Below are 20,229 nucleotides of genomic sequence, written 5' to 3' on the forward strand. Positions count from 1 at the left end.
GATTATTCTGCATTATATATCATCAGTATTGTCACTAATTTGATCACTATCACTAATAGTACATATTGATAAATTTTGACAAATTTCAAAACACACCTTCTCCCTCCAACAGCTAGTCTAACACTGCTTGAGAGGGCAGTGCTCCCCTCACTTTTAAATGCGGCTGACTACCACATTATCACCCTGCTAGCAAAATTAGAACTACTGAGCACCAGCAGTTCCATATATTGTTTCAATTCATTGCTTTTTTTTATTTACAAAGACAAGAGTATGGTAATAGTTTTTTAAGGATTATTGATAATCTATAATTAATTTCTCATATTCATGTATATATTCATAATTTTGTGCATATATATGAAATCTATAGGGAGTGCTGCAGTTCCACAGCTCCTACTGACGAGCTACCACTGCATATAATGTTTATCATTACGACACAATACCCAACCACAAGACCAGCTAGAAGAGAATTCTTTGACATTAGTTTGGTCACAATGGAGTTCTAGATAGACAATGGAAGGGTAACTCCCTGAGGGCAAGACAGCAACTACACTATAAAAAAGACAAAGACTGGCACTGGTCTGTAAGCGAAACCTTCCCACTAGATGCTTTGGGATAATCCTTATGGTTACAGGTTACTCAAGTTATATGCTTCCAAACAAACCAAGATATAAGCACTGCTTAAACCTTTCCTTGTATAAAAGGAGATATATGGTGAATGTGATAAACCATTTTCTATGAAAACATGTAATTTTACTCAAGTGAATGAGCACCAAGGAACTAATTAATTAAAATCTGAAATAATAAATATCAAGAATATTCAAATATAATAAAATGTGAAATTCTTGAAAATCCCCCTTCTTTACAAAGTGATTGTGGCATTCCTAGTTGTAGTGATAAGTATCACAAAAGAAAAGTAACTTCTTGCACTTCTTGTACAAGAATAATGTGAAACTTTGCCGTCATGATTCAGCATTTACAAACCTAATTTAGAATGAATAATATACTCTTGTTTATTAACATCAATTTTCATGAATGACTTTTAGACACAACACAGAAGTTAAATCATTTGTATTCAATAGAAAAAATTCATAGTACTGTACAGGGACTAAAATGGATCTGATGGTTCCATTAAGAAAGAAAAATAATAATAGCCTATCAATTGTATTCTACCTACACTGTATTCAAGCTACTAAGCAAAAAATATTGAAAAATGTAAATAGAGCACTGAACAACATCTCAAGTACGTATACAACAATGCAACATTATAAAACACAAAATGTATATACAAACACAGGAAAAATATATGACAGCAAAAAATATTCTGAAAAACGTAGCACAATACAGGCAGTCCCTGGTTATCTGTGGCCTCTGTTATCAGCGATCAGGTTTTACGGCGCTTATTTAAGGATGGCAATAATTGGATTTTCAGCAGCGATCCCCACTTAACAGCAGTGCCAATCCCTGGTTATCAGGGCTGATAACCAAGGATCAGCACTGTTCTTGCCGATTTTCAGTTAAAAATTATATTCGGTTATCTTCATGCCATTGGGAACGGAACCCCACCAATAACCAGAGACTGCCTGCAGTCATAATCTGAAATAGTTACCAAATAATTTTTTTCTAAATATCAAGAAGATATGACTAGGTTGATTTTAGACAAAATAAAAATTTTTTGTCATCATTTAACATGTATAAGCATGTATTTCAACAGAAATGACAAGGTTTACTGCGACCAATTTAAAGACACTTTTATCATTTAAACTTATTTATGCCATAGTTTCTTTCGATAAAAAATTATACTCAAATCTTATCATGAAGTTAATTCTAATTCTATTTTCACAAGTAAATAGACTTTATTTGCTTTAGGATTCCACATTGAATCTCTGCAAATTATACGCACAATCAATGTTACAGCTGTGTAGCAAATCTATTGCATGCTCACATTCCATCACTCAGACATATCTTATATGTATTATACATATAACAATAGCTACAACTATCTTCATTCAGCTGATAGTTGAAAAATTTAGCTGGTATATTTCATAGGTGATATCTTTTTAACTTGCACGGTAATATGCAACTTTCACTTACTAAAGGCAGCTGAGCAATCAGTGGGCTAGGATAATATAAACATTTATTCTTAGATGCAGTGTATGATTTATCTCATACATTATAGCTTTTTTAACCATTCAAAAACTGCATTAAATGTAAGTGTTTGACCCCAAATTTCTGAGAGATTTGCAACCAAGACTTGCCATTTGTTATAGGCTGCAATTAGATCAGGCATATAAAACATATTTTACTGTAATCCCTACAAACAGGGGCTGGATCATGGGATATTCATCAAATGTAGAGCACATGTTAAAAAAGTAAGACAAATTTTAAGATGAAACATAATCATGTTGATATGAAGAACACTACAATTGTTCAGTATTAAAATAGTTTCAGTTTGTTACTACTGTTATTAGATTCATTCATTACCCTAAAAAGTTTTCCCTGTGTTACATTACTGTAATGGATTTCAGTTTTGCTGATGAAAAGTCCCTCACACGAACTACTCTATGATTCAGTCGAGGTAGATGGAAATATTGTGGCAATCACTATATGTATCCCATGAATGTTTTAATACAACAAACTATTCTGACAGTATACATATATCATTTACATCTGAAGAGGGCATTTTTCAAAGAATGAGCAAAACTATAAATCTTATTTACCCAGAAAGGAGAAATTTCTGAGAACTGAAAAAATATATGACCCAAAGACAAGAAAAATGACATAAAATGTAATAGGAGAAGCCTAGCATGATTGATATGCAATGTTTAAAAACATAATGAGAATACAACATGGACTACATAAAACAGTGAAGATGGGTATCTATGCATACATACTGAATATCAAAAGCATCTAGTAAATTAAAAACATCAACCATACTAATAACTTTTCAAAAACCATATCGCACTTGCTAAATCATTCATGTAACTATTCAATTCAATTTAGAAAAACATGGAAATACTACCTACGATGCAAAACACATAAATGTTAGACTATTACCCTTACTACCAACCACCACTTACTGTAACCAAAATTTGGCTGAATTAATATAAAGAATTCCACAAGCCCTTCAGAAGCCCAGCTCTCTCTCTAACCTCCAAAATAAATAGCATAAAATTCATGCAAATCACAAACAAGGAAAAGTTCCTGAAGATAAAACAGCATGCACATTCCATGCAGAATCATTCTTCTTCTATTCTGAAGATGTTAAGAGCGCAAACTACAACAATTACAAAACTAACACCTTCAAGATTTCAGCATGACAAGGGAGAAAAAAAATTGCAAACATGCAAGACAAACCAAAAGATATTTCAAGTCTATTTTGTACAAATTTCATACCTGGGAAAAGGATGTTGGAGTTGCTGGAGTTGTGGGTGTTCTGCCCCGAGTTGTTTCTGCTGAGCAAGGGGAATGTATCATAATAAACATGTTGCCTGTCACATGAACATACTGGTTCTGCTCAGTGCTGTGGGTCTCAGTCACATAAGCTACAAACCCAAATTTCTTGAGAATAGCCTCCTGGAAAAGTTGAAATAATAATAAAGATTTAAGAGTTGAATACTGATATGCTGTAGTTAAGGGATTTTGACGAAGGAAAAATCTATTTCTGGGGAGAGACCTGTGTCGCCTGGTGAAAAGATCCTTCTAGCCTCTTTTCTGATATAAATACTTTCTAAATATACCAGAGAAAAAGTTAGCATTGGTATGCAGAGGTTACCACCCTCGCGCGACCACCCAAAGGGCGTCGTGAATAAAGTTCGGGGCATGTGAAAACCACTATTCACAGGTCTCCTGCCATTTAGAGTATTCCTTCCCAAAACCCCAGTATGGGGTGTGCCGTGACAACGGTCACTCCCACATCACCTCCGTATTACTACTGCTGACGCCCGATGCGAGCGCCCTCAATCAATCTTTGCTTTTCTAGATACCTTTTCTGGCTTGAATAGGTGTAGGGGTTGGAAAAATTGGGTTGGGTTCACCGGGCGACACAGGTCTCTCCCCAGAAATAGATTTTACCTTCGTCAAAATCCCTTTTCTGGGTCGACCTGTGTTTGCCGGTGAAAACATGCAAGAGAATGCCTTCCAAGCCAAAAGTTTTTTAAAAGAGTAAACTTAAGAGGAGAAATGAAATATTTCGTTATATGTAATATATAAGTTTACTTAATATGAAAACCATATGAACAATAGAAAACTTAATAAACTAGTAATTAAAGACTAAGACTTAAGTTAAGGCTTATAATTAATTATGCTTAATGGTAAAACAAAGGTAATTATCATATAGGTATCATATTTTGATACAAAGTTTTGGATATGAATGACCGGATCATAAAGCTTGTCCGGGGTTGATTATATATGTATATCCTGAGTGATTTGGGGACGCCGGGCTCTCCCCCACCGAGGAGAGAGGCATCGTGGCGAGTATTAATGAGGCAGGTAGAAAGGAGGAGGAGGGTTGGGAGAGGAATAGAGAAATGAAGGACAGAAGGTTATAGGAAATGTTATTCAGGGGAGACTATACTCCCTGCGGCTATAGCTGAATATTTTAGAGCTTGTAAATTTTTTAGATAGTGGCATTTGAAAACTGATGAAGATTTCCAACCCGTATATTTTTTAAGGTCCTCAAAGTTCATATTTTGAAAATAATCAATTGATGTAGCTACCGCCCAAATGTCATGAGCATGTGGAAATGATTCCGGGTTTGCCTGTTTTATGAAATAAAGTATCTGTTGTCTAATGCCTTTTACAGAGATCGTGCCACCCTGTTCTCTAATAAAGAGAGGACCTGAGGACTTTGTGGAGGTCCTGGCCAAAAAGGACTTAAGTGTTGCAACAGGACACAGAGATATGTCCTGGGGCAGAGGAACAATTTTCCAAGGAGACCACCTATCTTGGGGGTCCTCATTTTTTGCCAGGAAACTCTGATCCAGGGAGAGTAATACTTCTCCTGATGGAAGGAAATCTATGTTTTCTGAGTTACGAGAGAGAGCTGAAAGTTCAGATATTCTGGCGCCTGAGGCCATAGCCGTTAGAAACAAAGTCTTTCTTAAAAGAGTAATATAGGTACAAGATTCATTATCCGTGTCCGACGCTAGTTTCAGGACATCATTCAAGAACCAAGTGACCTTTTGTGGACGGAGAGTTGGTCTAAGGCGTGCACATGCTTTAGGGATGGAAGAAAAATATGAATCTGCTAAGTTTATCTTGAATCCGACTTGAAATATCTTCTTCAAGGCCGATTTTATTGTCGTAAGAGTACTGGCGGCTAGGCATTTTTCAAACAACGTTCTGAAAAATGAAATGGCCAGATTTGGGGTCATTTTATGGATGTCTGAATGCTTTAAAAATTCAGCCAACTTCTTAACAGCTGAGTCATATTGTCTAAGTGTTGAATCCCTTTTGTTTGATTCTATGAATATGATATTACATGGATCAATACTCGCACCTTCTTGAGCCGCAAACTTCATGAAATCCATAAAGTTAGGGCTTGTAGAATTCCTGAGGAAGCTGACACAATTTGAGTTTGTACTACTTGTGTCAATTCCGGGTGAGGGATCCGTCTGGGATGGAGCTTCAGCTCTAGAAGGAGCGGAAACCAGTTGCTCTTGGGCCAGTTGGGGGCTACTAGGGCTATTTGTCCTTTGAAGGAGCGTAGCTTGTGTAACACTTTCATCAGAAGATTCACTGGAGGGAACAGGTAAATCTTCTGCCAGAGGTTCCAATCTATTGTTAATGCATCTGTGGCATAGGCCAGAGGGTCCAAGTTGGGAGCCACATAGCATGGGAGCTTGTGGTTGGACTCTGTTGCAAATAAATCCACTTGTAGTCCGGGAATCTGATTGGAAATCCACTGGAATGAATTCATGTCTAGGGACCATTCTGACTCTAGTGGCGTGGTCCAGGATAGAGCGTCCGCTATTACATTCCTGACTCCTGCCAGATGGGTTGCTGACAGGTGCCAGTACATCTTTGCTGCCAAGGTAAATAATGCTATCAGAACATGATTCAGTTTGCTTGATTTGGAACCTCCCCTGTTTATGCAATGGACTACCACTAGGCTGTCCGAGACTATCCTCACATGGTTGTTCTTGGGTGGAGATAACTTTTTTAGTGTCAGAAAAACTGCCATGGCTTCTAATACGTTTATGTGGAACTGGCTGAGCATGTTTGACCATTTCCCTCGAATTTTCTGATGCTGAGAGTATCCCCCCCAACCACTCACTGACGCGTCTGTATGAATCGTTACCGTCGGAGGAGGGAAGTGCATTGGCACTGACCTGGAAAAATTTTTGAGTTTCAACTATGGGTGAAGTCTCTTCGTCAACACGGATGGAATTACTGAGACTTTGTCTCTGAGACGATTGTTGGCTCTCTTCTTCCAAACATGCTTGATGTCTTTCAATCTGGCTTTTAGTAGGACATCTGTTACCGACGCAAATTGCAGTGAACCAAGGATCCTCTCTTGGGTACGTCGAGAGGCCTTCCTGTTCCTGATGAATTGTTTTGTAGCCACAGCTATCTCCTTGGCCTTCTTGGGTGGAAGGGATAGCTTGTGTTCCTTCAGGTCCCATTGTATTCCTAGCCATTAGAATTGGGAAGCTGGTTCCAGCCGCAACTTCTCCGTTTTGATTGAAATCCTAGAAGCTCTAGGAATTCTATGACTTTGGCTGTTGCTCTGCGGCATTCCTCGGCCGTGGTCGCCCAAATGAGCCAGTCGTCTAGGTAGGCTACCAGCATTATTCCGCGGGTCCTGAGTTCTTGCACTACTGTCTCTCCTAGTTTGGTGAATATCCTGGGCGCTATGTTGAGCCCGAATGGCATGACTTTGAATGAATACGCCTTGTTGCCTAGATGGAAGCCTAGGTACGGAGAGAAGTTCCTTGCTATCGGAACATGATAGTAAGCGTCTGTAAGATCTATAGAGGTGGTGACGGCCCCACGGGGAAGTAAGGTCCACACCTGCGAGACTGTCAGCATGTGGAACTTGTCGCAAAGAATGTAAGAACTGAGTTTGGACAAGTCCAGGATGACTCTTCTTTTGCGTGAATTCTTCTTTGCGACAGTAAACAGACGACCCTGAAATTTCAAGCTCTTTACTCTTTTTATTGCTTTCTTCTGCAAGAGATCTTTGGTGTATTCTTCCAGGTCCGCTGTTGGGGTCTGGAAGAAGTTCACTGGTGGTGGTGGGGATCCTCCCTTCCACATCCACCCCAGGCCCTTGGAGATTATGCTGTAAGCCCAAGGGCTGAAAGTCCATTGATCTCTGAACCAGTATAGCCTCCCTCCTACCTGATAGGTCTCACTGGTTCACTGCGGGCTTATAGCCCCTGCCTCCACGGAACCCCCTGCCTCTAGTTCCACTACGCAGCCAGGAGTGGCCTCTAGCTCTACTACTACCGGCTTGTTGATTGTAGCCTTGAAAAGAACCACTGGCTTCATAGACAGGGTTGAAGGCGGGGGAGGCCATTAAGGCTGCTGCGGCTGCAGGCTGCTGACCTTGTGGGGCCTGGAGAAGCACAAACTGCTGCTGAGGTTGGGCTTTTGATGTCGAAGGCTTTGACATCTGGGCCAGGGGTATTGACTGTGCCATTTGCTGAGGACGAGCCGCCTTATATGGCGCGAAGTATCTTTGTTTCTTCCGGAATCTAGGTTGTTTTCCTGTTGCCTCAAACTTACATTTGGCAGGCAGACCCCACCGGACACAGAGGCTCTGATTAGCCCTGGAGGCTTCTTTTAGAACATTATCGACCTCTTCTTGAGGGAAGAGGTTCTCGCTCCAGATTGAAGTTTTATTTAGCCTATTAGGCTAATGCCTAATAGTAGCCTCCGCCAAAACATACTTCCTAAAAGCTCTTCTTCCGACTGAAAAGTCTGTAGCAGACTTTTTGTCAGGACCTGGAAGAGTTGCTCGTCCTTATAGATAGAAGCTACCAACTCCAGTGAGGCCACGGAGTTGGTAGATCTAGCCAGTCTAGTCCTAGCCTCAAATTCCGACTTTAGCATGTTCTCCGGCAGCTTGGGGAGCTTGTCGGAGAACAAGGTCGAGGCGCAGTTAGGGTCTAGTTTGCCGACTGTAAATGTAGCCGGAGCATTATGCCAAAACTCTCTGTTGGCGGGCATAAGGAGGGAGGTAGTTTCCGTCTCTTTTAGGACTGGCATAGGCTTCTCGTCCATGATTGCTTGGAGTGTTAACTCCGCAACCTTGTCTGTGAAGGGAGATGGAAACTCGTTCGGTGTCACGAATATTGTGAATGATTTTTATGAGGCGTTAATCTAGTGTTAACGCACTCCCAGTCCGTCAGAATACGGGCCCAGATGGCTTGGGCTTGTTCCTTGGGAAATATGACTGTTTCTTTGGGAACTTTGTCGACTCTGACTAATGCATTTTCTGTAAGTCTGGCGAATCCATTAAATGGGAACTGGAGGTTCTTTGGATGGAACTCATAGTCCTCCGGTGGACGTGTGCCGCAACCTTCTACGGTCAGTTTGCCATCCACGTATGGTGCGTGTCAGGCGAACCACCATGGGTTGTTCTTGTGGAATGGCGGCAACTTTGAGGCATCCGGAACTTCCGATGCTACGACCGGAGATCCAGAGTGGAGCAGGCCCACCATCATCTCCTTTATGGGCTTTAACTGCTCCACCATGATGTCTGATACGGCCTGGGTGTCCGAGCCGGAGGTCCGCCTCAAGGATTCGAATCTTTCGTCGAATGCATCTCTAACCTTCGACATCAGAAGGTTAGCAAGGAGATCATGATCGAGGCCTGACTCCGCCGCCTTGGATTTAGTGGACTTCGCTCTCGATCCCTTAGAAGGGAGAGAAACCTTGGCAGCTGGCGATATGGCAGAGGAAGTCGAAAGCCTAGGGGCCAGGGACAACTCTGACGCCGCTGGCGGAGCTGACCTATGTACCTTAGGCAATGATTTAGTTGCCTTAAGGGACTTCTCCTTGGGACAGACTGATCTTGAGCCGTCCCACGGAGTAGGGGTGGACTTATCAAAGCCGCGGAAAGAGGAGGAGGAAGAGGGGGTGGGACTTAGGAGGCTACCTACCTCACTTACCTCGCCACTAACCTGCTCATCCATCAGCTCCATACGGATGTTTATCGCTGCGACGTTTCCTGATAACTCATGGTCTTCCGGTCTCTCCTACAGCAATACTGTTTATTTTAAATGATACTGTCATTATAGGAACATGTCAGGGTTACGCATACGCCCGCAAGTGGGGAGAAAAGTTGAACGACTATCCCCTAAATAACATCTGAATTTAAAAATATAGAACTGATAATTATAACACGGCACGAACGATATCCCATGACATGTCTACAGTATATGTATTGCTTAAGCAACATGTGAAAAAGGGTACATATAGTGAGATAGCCATAGCTAAGATATTAACTCGTAAACACTAGCACCCTGCTTGTAGCATTCAAGATGGCCGTGACGCCGTGTTCCCACAATACCATAAACAGGCTCACGGGTCTATAAAGAGACTGTCATTTTCATAATATATATTGAAAACAGAAATTGGGGTACTCACTTAGGTGTCGGAGACATCAGAGCGGAAGCCATCGTAAATAGAGCACAAAATTAGATGAAAATAAACCACAAAGCGAGAACGCGTTGTTTACTAAAGAGTTTCTAGAAAAGATAGATTGAGTGAGGGCGCTCGCATCGGGCGTCAGCAGTAGTAATACGGAGGCGATGTGGGAGGGACCATTGTCGCGGCACACCCCATACTGGGGTTTTGGGAAGGAATACTCTAAATGGCAGGAGACCTGTGAATAGTGGTTTTCACACGCCCCGAACTTTATACACGACGCCCTTTGGGTGCTCGCATGAGGGTGGTAACCTCTGCATATACCAATGCTAACTTTTTCTCTGGTATATTTAGAAAGTATTTATATCAGAAAAGAGGCTAGAAGGATCTTTTCACCGGCGAACACAGGTCGACCCAGGAATAAAGATTACAAAATCCTCCAAATTCTACTTAATATTTTTCTTATTTCAATTAAAATATATAAAATATCTTGACTGGAGCACTATATAAATTTAAATGTGCTCCTATTTCAGACATTATGTAATAACTGCTACAGGTTCAACAATAATAGCAATAAACAGATTACATAAAATTGCTAAATAGTACAGGGTGATTCCCTAGGAAGGGTTTAATAGATCTAAATATCTTTGTCAGCTTACCTGAAAAAGATGCATTCTTCGTCCCCAAGTACTGGAAGGAAATTGAGCAAACGGTTGCCCTTCAGGGGCACTAAGACAGTCTACATTTAAGGGTATCAGAATAGGGCCTCTTAGAGGGTCAGAATTGTAAGAATATGGTAGTGCAAATGGATCTGTTGGAACAGGAAATAAGTGAAGTCCACATGCTTGTGCTTTACGCTGCCATGACACCATCTGAAAAAAAAAATGCCCTTGTAATATGATCAATTTGGAGCAAGGTTTCTATTATTAAGGTAACAAATATCAATATTCCCTCTTGCCTTTATGTACTTGAAATGTTGACAATTATGTTGACATTGTACATTATGTACTGGAAATCAGTCTGAAACCTAATTTGCAAACATTATGAACATACTTAACAGAACTATTGAAACAACTGTTAATGTGTCACCTGACTTTTAGTTATTAAAGACAGAACGTGTCAATATCTCAAAACACAACCATATTACACTGATATAAAAAATACTAAAAAAACATATTCAGTGCTAATTTTTCACAAGAAAAGAGAATGAAATAAAATAAAAACAATATTATGATGCAAATAAAAGAGAACAATAAAAATAACACATTTAAAGAAAAAAAATGCATGTAGTACTGTCAAATCTTAATTCTTGGCTGAGGAATGAATTGAATTTTAGTTATTAAGTTTTTAACTGTTTGATGACTAAATAAACATAAAGTTAATTATGTACTGTTTTCGATAGTTTTATGCATAAATAAATATATCAAGAAATGTTAACGCTAAAAAATGTTTAGATTGGTTTATGGACTTTTTTGTTCATCACTGGTGAACGACAGATAGTAAAAAATGTAAGCCTATGAATGACCTTAGATTGGATCAAGTTTGAGATATACAGTGGTCCCCCGTATTCGCGGGGGATGCGTACCAGACCCCCCCGCAAATAGTTAGAATCCGCGAATGATTGGAACCCCTATAAAAACGCTAAAAACAGCCTATTTTGTTAGTTAAAACTTAAGAAAACCCACTAAAAATTTTCATACTTGGTTTTTTTAATAGTTTTATCACAAAAAGTGCATTTTATGATGAAATTGATAACAAAAACCAGGAATTTGTGGATATTTCTCATAGAAAAATACCGCGAATGCGCGAATTTTCCGCGAATAATGCAGGGAAACGTTCCCGAGAGAAATCTGCGAACGTGTGAGTCCGCGAATCTGGAGAACGCAAATACGGGGGTCCACTGTACACCATTTTGTACTATTTTAGGCGTAAATAAACGTTTCTTCAAACATTATCGCTAAAAGAAATGTTTGGACTGGTTCATGTACAACTTTGTTCATCGCTTTTACAGCACTGTGAACAACGAAATTGTGAAAAAAGGCATGAAAAACGAATGCACAAAAAATGTATTCAAAAATAATTGTTCACCATTAAAATATCCCATTTTTTCTAGCATCAGAGAAAATGGCTTATAATGATAAAGGGATAACTGGCTGCAGGAATACAGATATTTCTGATTGCTTCTAGTTTTTGAGTCCAAAATGATGACTCTTTTGCTGTTTCCTGAAAACTCACTTTTTTTTTTCAAAACTAAATGCTTAGATCTCCAAAACTAAACCATTTTTAGAATAAGTGATAAGAATTAAAGCAAGTCCCTTCAATCATAAGGTGGCAACAAAGCACTTAGTTTATAATGGGGCCTTGTGGTGTCAGCACTCCCCATAACTGGAAAGTTTAGGTAACATATAAATCAAGAGAAAGTACAGTTCTCTTCATTTGATTATATAGAAAATTTCACAGTATATTTCTTAAAGGACAAATAGTTTAAGTGCAAAAATCAGTTTTCTAACTGCCGTAGTTTCATACTTATTACAAAATATATACTTTTTTCTTTTGCTGTTATCTCAAAACTAAATGCTTAGATCTCCAAGAAGACTGAACCAAATTTAATGAAACTTTTACAGAGTGTAGTATAACTATATATCTGTAATTACAAGAGTGGAAAATTATTTTTGAGTGGAACTTTTTTGCCATGTTATTTTTTAAAAGTTTCAAAATGTTTTTTTCAACTGCAAAATTTATGAACTTAATAGGCTGAAATTCTTTATTTTCTTTCATGTATTTTTTCAGTATTAGTTTTATTATAAGTGGTGAAAATTTAAAGCGAATCCCTTCAATCATAAGGTAACAACAAGCATTTACTTTACAATGGGGCCTTATGGCATCAGCAGTCCCCCTCAAGGGAACTTAAACTTAAAAATGTTTTGCATAAAAAATAATTATACATTATAAATTTGACAATTTCTCTTGACCAATTAATCCTCAAGAGAAAAGGACAGTAAAACCACTAAAGTTTGCACAAAAGCTTGATAACAGTTCAATCATCACATGTTAAAAAGTAACTTCACCAACTTACTATATCAGTTACAATAGTTCCAGTTGCACAAAGCCATTGCACAATAATTTCAAAAGACTGCAATGGGTTGAAATATGAGTGGTGTTTGATGTGGCCCCATTCACTTCTATCACTACGGCTATTGCAGTCTAAGTCCACTTGCCCAGTTCTGTATAAATCTGAAATAATGTGGACAAGATATAAATCTAAAACAAACTTACCAAAGTGGCTAGACATAATTAATCTTAATTTAGTTCACAAAAAATGTCAAATAAATATGATCACTCTACACATCAAGATCTGGTGTACAGTAGACAAGTTCGTTAATAGTGTTTAATACAAAAATCCTAATTAACACATAGTAGAGCCTCATAATATAATGGTAAAAAGTCAAGTCATTTTCAAAATAAGGCAGTCCTCGAGTTATGGCAGTCTAGGGTTTTGGCGCTATGACTCTACGGTGGTTGGCTCATTGCTCTGTTAACCAGATTTTACAGTGCCAGTTTTACTGCACTTACAGCACAGTAAGCACCATTGTTCCCATTATTATTATGATGTTCGGGTTTACAGTGCTTTCCAGGTTATGGCACACCACTGAGAAAAGTACCCCAGCCAGAAATTGGGGGATTGCCCTAAAATGCTGTAGTTCTAAGTTGATTTTGGTATAAATTATGATAATCTTGAATTTTGTGGAACTTACAATTTTACAAAATCTTTTAAAAGAACTGTTTAAAAAAAAGGAGTCTTTTACAGATTTTAAACTCAGGCAGCTTCATTTTGTGAAATTTCACAACAAAAAACAGCAACTATTTAATTAACATAGTGTTAGTAGTTTAAATTAGGTTAATAAATCATTACTACATAGGACACTGTACCAAAAGCGGTTTCCATGTCTCCATAAAAAATATGGCTCTGAAATTATCTGAAACTTTTTCTGACGAAATACAAATATAAATTCATACAAGACACCACTTTCATTAACAAACCAAAATTACATATAGAAATTGTAATGCAACTACTTTGATCTTGAGTGCTCTGGATGTGATGATGGAAGAACAAAGGCGAAGATAGCTGTAAAGCACAATCATTTTGTGCATGAATTGGGCTAACAAAAAAATTTTAGGCTAGGTATGTATGTATTTCTTTTAATGAATGAGGTTTCAGTAACTCTATCGGCACTAGAAATCACTGATTTTCAGTTATCAGCAATTTTTGCTTACAACCCTCGCCGATAACTGGGGACTGCCTGTATCAGATATCTGTCTACAGCAAGAGCAACAGGCAGTAAGAGCTGTACTAGTTCCTTAAAGATTAAGTTCCAATCAAAATAAAATTTAGTTTACATATATCTAGACATTAACATTTACATTATTAGCAAATTCACTAGAATGTACCTTGGGAATAAGTTAAACCCAATAGGCACAAAGGAATAATATGTAAGTGGCCCATCCTGACAAGAATTCAAACCTGTCTTGTTTGTAATGAACCCATCAATCCAAGAAGAACAAGGTGGATTCAACAATAGAGGTCTTTTTATATTTATAATTTTACACAGTATACAATGCAACCTTCTGTGTCCCATTGCTTTGCAAAAAAAAAAAAAAAAAAAAAACTGTGAATGTGATGATGTGGATATCAAGTGAAGTGACTATGTGGCTGAACTGTTTTTTAGTTTATGGGTCTTAGCTAGTTTTTTTGGAAGGTTGGTTGGTGCAGATATACACATGCACACTAGAGCCACATCCCTCTAAATTTACATAATTATTTTGTCAAGAATTCGTCATTGTTGGTGTGTAACCATTAGTTTTGACTTCTACTTTCTTCTAAACTGTAGATTAGCAATTATGGATGATGAAAGGGAAGTGAATGGAAAATATCCGATTCTCAATGACATTTTGACATTCTTGTAGTGCATAAAGAAACTATGTCCCCAAGAGGTTCAGTGACTATTGGGCAACAGCCAACTGATTGTCAGGACGACTGGGCGACAGCCAACTGGTCGATATAACAACAGGGCAACAGCCAACTAGTTGACAGGAAAACTAGGTGACAGTCTAGGGTAAGACTTTTTACTATGTAAATAGTATATTAAAGTATTTAAGATTGTATTAAATGTGACAGACATTGGCACTGATTATAAATTGAGTTTTTATTATGAAACAACTGGTCGAGACTTCACCATGTAAATAGTAAATTATACGAATAGTAATAATATAGCTGGGTGTGTTGCTGGCTGTTCCACAGCTTTTTGCTTCAAGTTTGTTTTCAGCCTATGCACTGCAGCTTCTTCACATCATGGTGCATGTGAGTGTTCTTTAGTTAAGTAAGTTAACCGCACTTCCATTTTATTGTCATCACCTACTGACACTAATCAGCCAGTACATTTTTTTCTTTTGTCTCATTTTCAATATATAGTATTTCGTCTTATCCCATCCCTTGTGTAAATAAATCCTTCGTGTACAAGTTTATCTTTGCATTTTTGTGAGATTACGAATTCAGCCATGATGCAGAATGAGTAAAGTCTGTAGCGGTATAACACAGTGAATGGGACGGCCGATTGTTGCCCAGTTTTCCTGTTGCCCAGTTGCCACTGAACCCCCAAGATGCTCTTTTGCAAGGAGGAAAATTGTTTTACAAGTGTGAAGTGTAGAGAAGTCATTAGGGTAACAGATCTGTTGTATAGGTACCCCTTTGTGTTTTCGATTACAGATAGGAGTTAGTCAGCTGTGGATCTGTTCATCACTTTGTGCACAGTGGCATCCCCACTGTATTCCCATCCTTACACTGCCCTACAAAGAGGGCTCCCTTTTGTGTTTCTTCAAGGATACCACATCCATTTTCATCTGATATTCTGTATTATGGGACCACTGTTTACCTGTCCCAGTTATGCTATTATTTTTCTGATATGTGTTTTTATATTGTAATTATAATTGAGTTAAACCCTAAGAGTTTACCTAATAACTCCCACTTCTGTCTCAAAAAGTGCAGTCATTAAAAATGGAACTACTGTACAGTACACTGAAAAATAAGCTTTTTGACTATCCTTTATATTATGATGTACATATAACCCAGCTGAATATTACAAAACTTTAGTAGATAAATCATACATACTTAAGCGTCCTTTCCATAGAACCTGTGGAGGCAATTCAGGATGAAGGAATGTAGGGCAGGTCACAGGTGGTGAGATAGAAATAGGTGTTTGTGGAGGGGCAGCTGAAGGTTTTGCATTCAATGGTTCTACTTCCACTTCATGCCACTCATTGCGGTAGGTGCAGGGGTCAAGAGTAACTTGGTCTTGTTCTGGAAAAAAATATATGGCAATTTATTCACTCAGAAAGTCAACTGAACACTTCTTACTTACATCTTTAAAGTCAATGAACATCACCTCAAGTATGGTAATCACCATCTTTTGTGTATGGAAATGAAAATCAACATTAAACACCCATTGAACTACTTTATCTCCACTCTTTCAAGAACCAGATGCTCATATACATCTCAAAAAGGATATACTACTCGGACAGCAATGCAGACATGAAATGCTCTTAATTGTTTTTATTATGGAATACTTATTGGGAACTGGGAATTATATTAACCATGGAACAAATTAAAATTCTTGCTTAAGGAAAATATAATCACATTCAGTGATGGTATATGGCTGTGACCCTAAAACATGAAATTCCACCAATAAAATCTAAACTTAATTCTGTATACAGTATATAACTGTACAATGGTAGAACAATAAAATATCCTACTTTTTGAAAGAAATGCTTTTGAAGCTTAAGCAAGTAGCTCTTCGCTTCACAGAACAGTGCCCTTTGGAGATGGCATTTTAAGGACTGTGTATATCCAAAAGTCTAAGATTTGGAAAAATTACTTATTGCAAAGAAGAGGTGCACTACAGTAACATCATTTAGTGTTTTTTGTGCCTTGAAATACAAGGCTCAAGTAAATTGGACCTTAGAGAGATAAACCAGTCTATTGAAATAAATGTATTGCACTTTCAATATTACGTCTCTTTCAATAATCACTTTTGAACTTGAGTTTTGTCACAAATTCGTTACTTACAATTTCGCCAAATATGATGCCTGAATTTCCATGACAAACTATCCCCAATTCAAAAGAAAATCAACAGCTGGTCAGGTATGTAAGGGCTTCACTTCTTGCACACTTAGTCTGTTGGTAACATGCTTCCATTTTTCATAGACTTTTAGAGTCATTTCATTAGAACTAATAAATTCCATTTTTTCTGAACATTTATTCTTTTCAACCTCATCTTTCTCTTTTGTGAATTAAAAAGGGAAAAGGTTTTAAGAAATTCCAGAGAAAGATTTTCATCCCTAGCTGGTAGGATTGCAGTCTTTTCACTGCCATATATTCTTTTTCTGGGTTCGACCTGTGTCGGCCGGTGAAATGTTCCTGTAGCACACATTTCTAGGTATAAATAGATACTAAATATACCAGAGAAAAAAGCCATATGGAATGCTGGAGTTACTACCCCCAGCTCACTCACCCCTATAGGGTGTCGGTATAGCACAAGGGCGAGTGGAAGCCACTACCACAGATACTTTGCCAATTAGAAGTCTCCTCTCAAAATCCCTCTCTAGAGAGGTGCCGTTACAATGTCTACCTTCCACTTGCTACTACTACTACCTCTGCCCGAAGCCTACATACCTGTAATAGCACTTCTCGTGTCCGCATGCACCGTTTTTCGCTGTTCCCAGGAAGTGTTTTTTGGCGAAGCATGTATTCTCAAGATCTTCAAGCTTCTTCATCTAAGTTGAGTATTTCATTTATCGTTTTTGAATCTCGTTGGGGCACGATGCATCCAATTTTGGCCCTTATTTTAAGTCCTTTTGTCCTCATGAGCCAAGTATGACGCTCTTTCGATCCGCCATTTTGGGTGCATGACTGGCGGTGTGCATGATTAATTCAGTTTTTATCTCGTTACATATTTTATCCACCATTTAGCACTTCACTATTTAGGCTACTGTTTTCGTATTCTTTTTAATTTTTCTCGCTCCTGTCGATTTCTGGAGCCTTATTTTTACAGTTTTATCCTTATGTTATTAGCGTATTATAGGGCCCATCTCACTCCTGACGTATTCTGAGGCCTTCTTTTTTACGATTATCTTACGTTTTTAGCCTTTTGGGGCACTTTTTCATTAGCCTCAGCCCCTCAGGAGCGTGTTGGTTCCCCTTCGTGCATACGGTTATATGCTTCATTCGTTATGCACGAGTATTGTGTTTTTTGGCATTCTAGGCTAGCCTGGCAGTACGCCAGTTATTGTTGGAGAGGAAGGTTCCTCTTTCTTTTGCGGTACTCATGCATATATTTCTAGTGTAGTTTTCGATTATAGTCAGTAATGCACTTGATTATATGCACTTTTGTGATAAACTACTCAAATAATTGTATTACTTTTGATGAGGTTGGAAGTTCTTCGCGATGTCCTTCCCTGGCCTATCCGACCAGACCTAGGCTAGGTTTTGGAGGGTAGGCCAGGCGGTCTTGTATATCCCTCCACCCTTAGTGGCTCCTTTTACCGCCACCCGACCAGGCAGATATGTTTGCTTGGAGGGTGGTCCAGGACAGAGAGTCTCTCTCTTGTCATGCTTGTAGGGCTTAGACCTATCGCACCTGACCAGATCGGAAGATTCGATTTTGGAGGGTTGAGTTAGGTTCTATCCGTCCTCTTCATGACATCCTTTTTGGGGCCATACTAGCCTACCTGACCGGATCTGTACCTATCTCAGAGGGTTAGACTGGGATCTTAGCTGGGTGCGTTCCTCTCCCCCCCCCCCCCTTTTTGCAGTTCTTCCATTAATTCCTCATCAATTAATTATGATTTGTCTTTGTTGAGTGTAACCTGGGCCATTGCCCCCTTTAGGGTGTCAGTTGGCCTACCGTCTTCTGCCCCTTTAGTGGTAGGCTAGTTTACAGCTCCTGAGAGGTGGTTTTCACCGATCGGTTGCTGTGGCCAGGCGATCACGACTCGTCCACTCTCCTCCAGACACTCCCCCCCCACCCCTGTCCCGGACTCGTTCCGGCGCTGCCTAGTTAGCTCGCTGCCCAAGTAATCCTACCGATGAATGACAGCTAGAGCGTAGAGCTTGGTTCAGGGGATTAGTAGGGGTAGATTGGGTGGTTAGTAGATTATGCAATTTCTACTGGTATGTCTCCGGGCCTGTGTGCTTTCTGGCGAGGTGGGGTCTACCATCACACCCGCCAGGAGACTATATGCCGGATTGTACGTACCACTGTTCCGCCGCTCTGTTTTCCGTACTCCTCTATGTTACCGCTGCTTCCCAACTCCAGTGGGGACAGAACTGGGCTTAGAGCTGCATTTCTAACAGACTTGGAACTGCTTCTCTTCTCTGGCGCGATCAGACTCAGGCATAGGTTTTACCTATTTTCCCTGTTCTGCTCGTATCAGCCCGACCCCGCCGGTTTTAGCTATTGTGATAAAGAGATTATGGATTCCGGAGTAGGCGGAGACATTCAGAGATTAATGTTAAGAAAATTTTTTATGTAGCCTCTGTTGGTATGTCTCCAGGCCTATATTTATTCCAGCGAAGTGTGGTCTACCATCACATGCACCAGAAGGTATACACCGGAGTTCTATATACCGTTGTTCCCGCTGCTCTGTTTTCCATCTTCTATGTTATTGCTGCTCCCCACTCTGGTGGGGGCGGAACTGGGCTCAGAGAATGCGCCTACAATTGGTTAGGTTTCGCTACTCTGCTCCAGTGCGATCAGACTAAGGCTTAGGTTTTGCCTTATTTCCCTGTTCTGCTCGTATCAGGCCCTCTCCACCGTTTATAGCTTTGACGATACTCTACTATGGATTCCGGAGCAGGCGGAGACATCCAGAGCTTTATTAATAACAAGTAAGTTGAAGATTATACTCGATATTGCCTTTAGCTGGTTAAGTATCTGGTTGAAGTGTACTTATACCGCCGGAATTAACTCCGGCAGCATTATCTGATGATACTTATTTATCTTTCCAACTTACATATGGTCCGATGCCAGGAGAAGGGTTGTCCGGCCGTCCTGTACAAGCGGTATGGGCATGAGGTCTGCCGGTCTCATGCCAGCTGCGCCATCCACTTGGAGGGACACGCGGTCTGGCACCCAGAAGCCTGCACGGTGTGTTACAATCTAGTTAGGATTGTAACAGATGAGTCGGTAGGTAACATACCCGCCTCATTGTAACACTGAATTTATGTTACACATTTAGCTTGGGATAATTCCCTGACACTGGGGAACCTAATCTGGTTATTTCTTACAGGTTGATCTGGCGCTCAAGACCTCCTCGATGTCGGCCCTTAAGGCCTGGGTAGGGGGGTTTGGTAGAAACGTGGGAGCCGGCCAACCCTACGTGCTGTCGGAGGAGTTGTGCGCACTCCTCTACCCCAACACCCCATTTTCAGCAGCAGTTCCGGCGGGAGTAGGGGCTCCCATCATAGAGCGAATCCGCCAGGAGACCCAAGCCCCCCCGGAGGACCAAGAGGGCTTGTGTGATGTCGTGACGGAGGAGGTGGCGGCCATCAGCCTGCACCGAGAGCCTATGGTCACCCAGGAA

General features: G+C 39.8%; 1 protein-coding gene across 1 annotated transcript in view; it reads right to left on the bottom strand.

Moving 5' to 3' along the window:
- The window catches only part of LOC135196150 (GATOR complex protein Iml1-like), a gene marked incomplete in the record, with an annotated part of 480,334 nt that overhangs the window by 16,962 nt on the left and 443,143 nt on the right, over window positions 1-20,229 (bottom strand). The window contains 4 exon segments of the mRNA XM_064222704.1: window positions 3,394-3,573; window positions 10,254-10,466; window positions 12,671-12,828; window positions 15,761-15,949. Of these exon segments, the coding sequence (XP_064078774.1) occupies window positions 3,394-3,573; window positions 10,254-10,466; window positions 12,671-12,828; window positions 15,761-15,949 (740 nt within the window).

The sequence above is a fragment of the Macrobrachium nipponense genome, chromosome 17, assembly GCF_015104395.2.
Source record: "Macrobrachium nipponense isolate FS-2020 chromosome 17, ASM1510439v2, whole genome shotgun sequence".
In the NCBI taxonomy this organism is placed as follows: Eukaryota; Metazoa; Arthropoda; class Malacostraca; order Decapoda; family Palaemonidae; genus Macrobrachium; species Macrobrachium nipponense.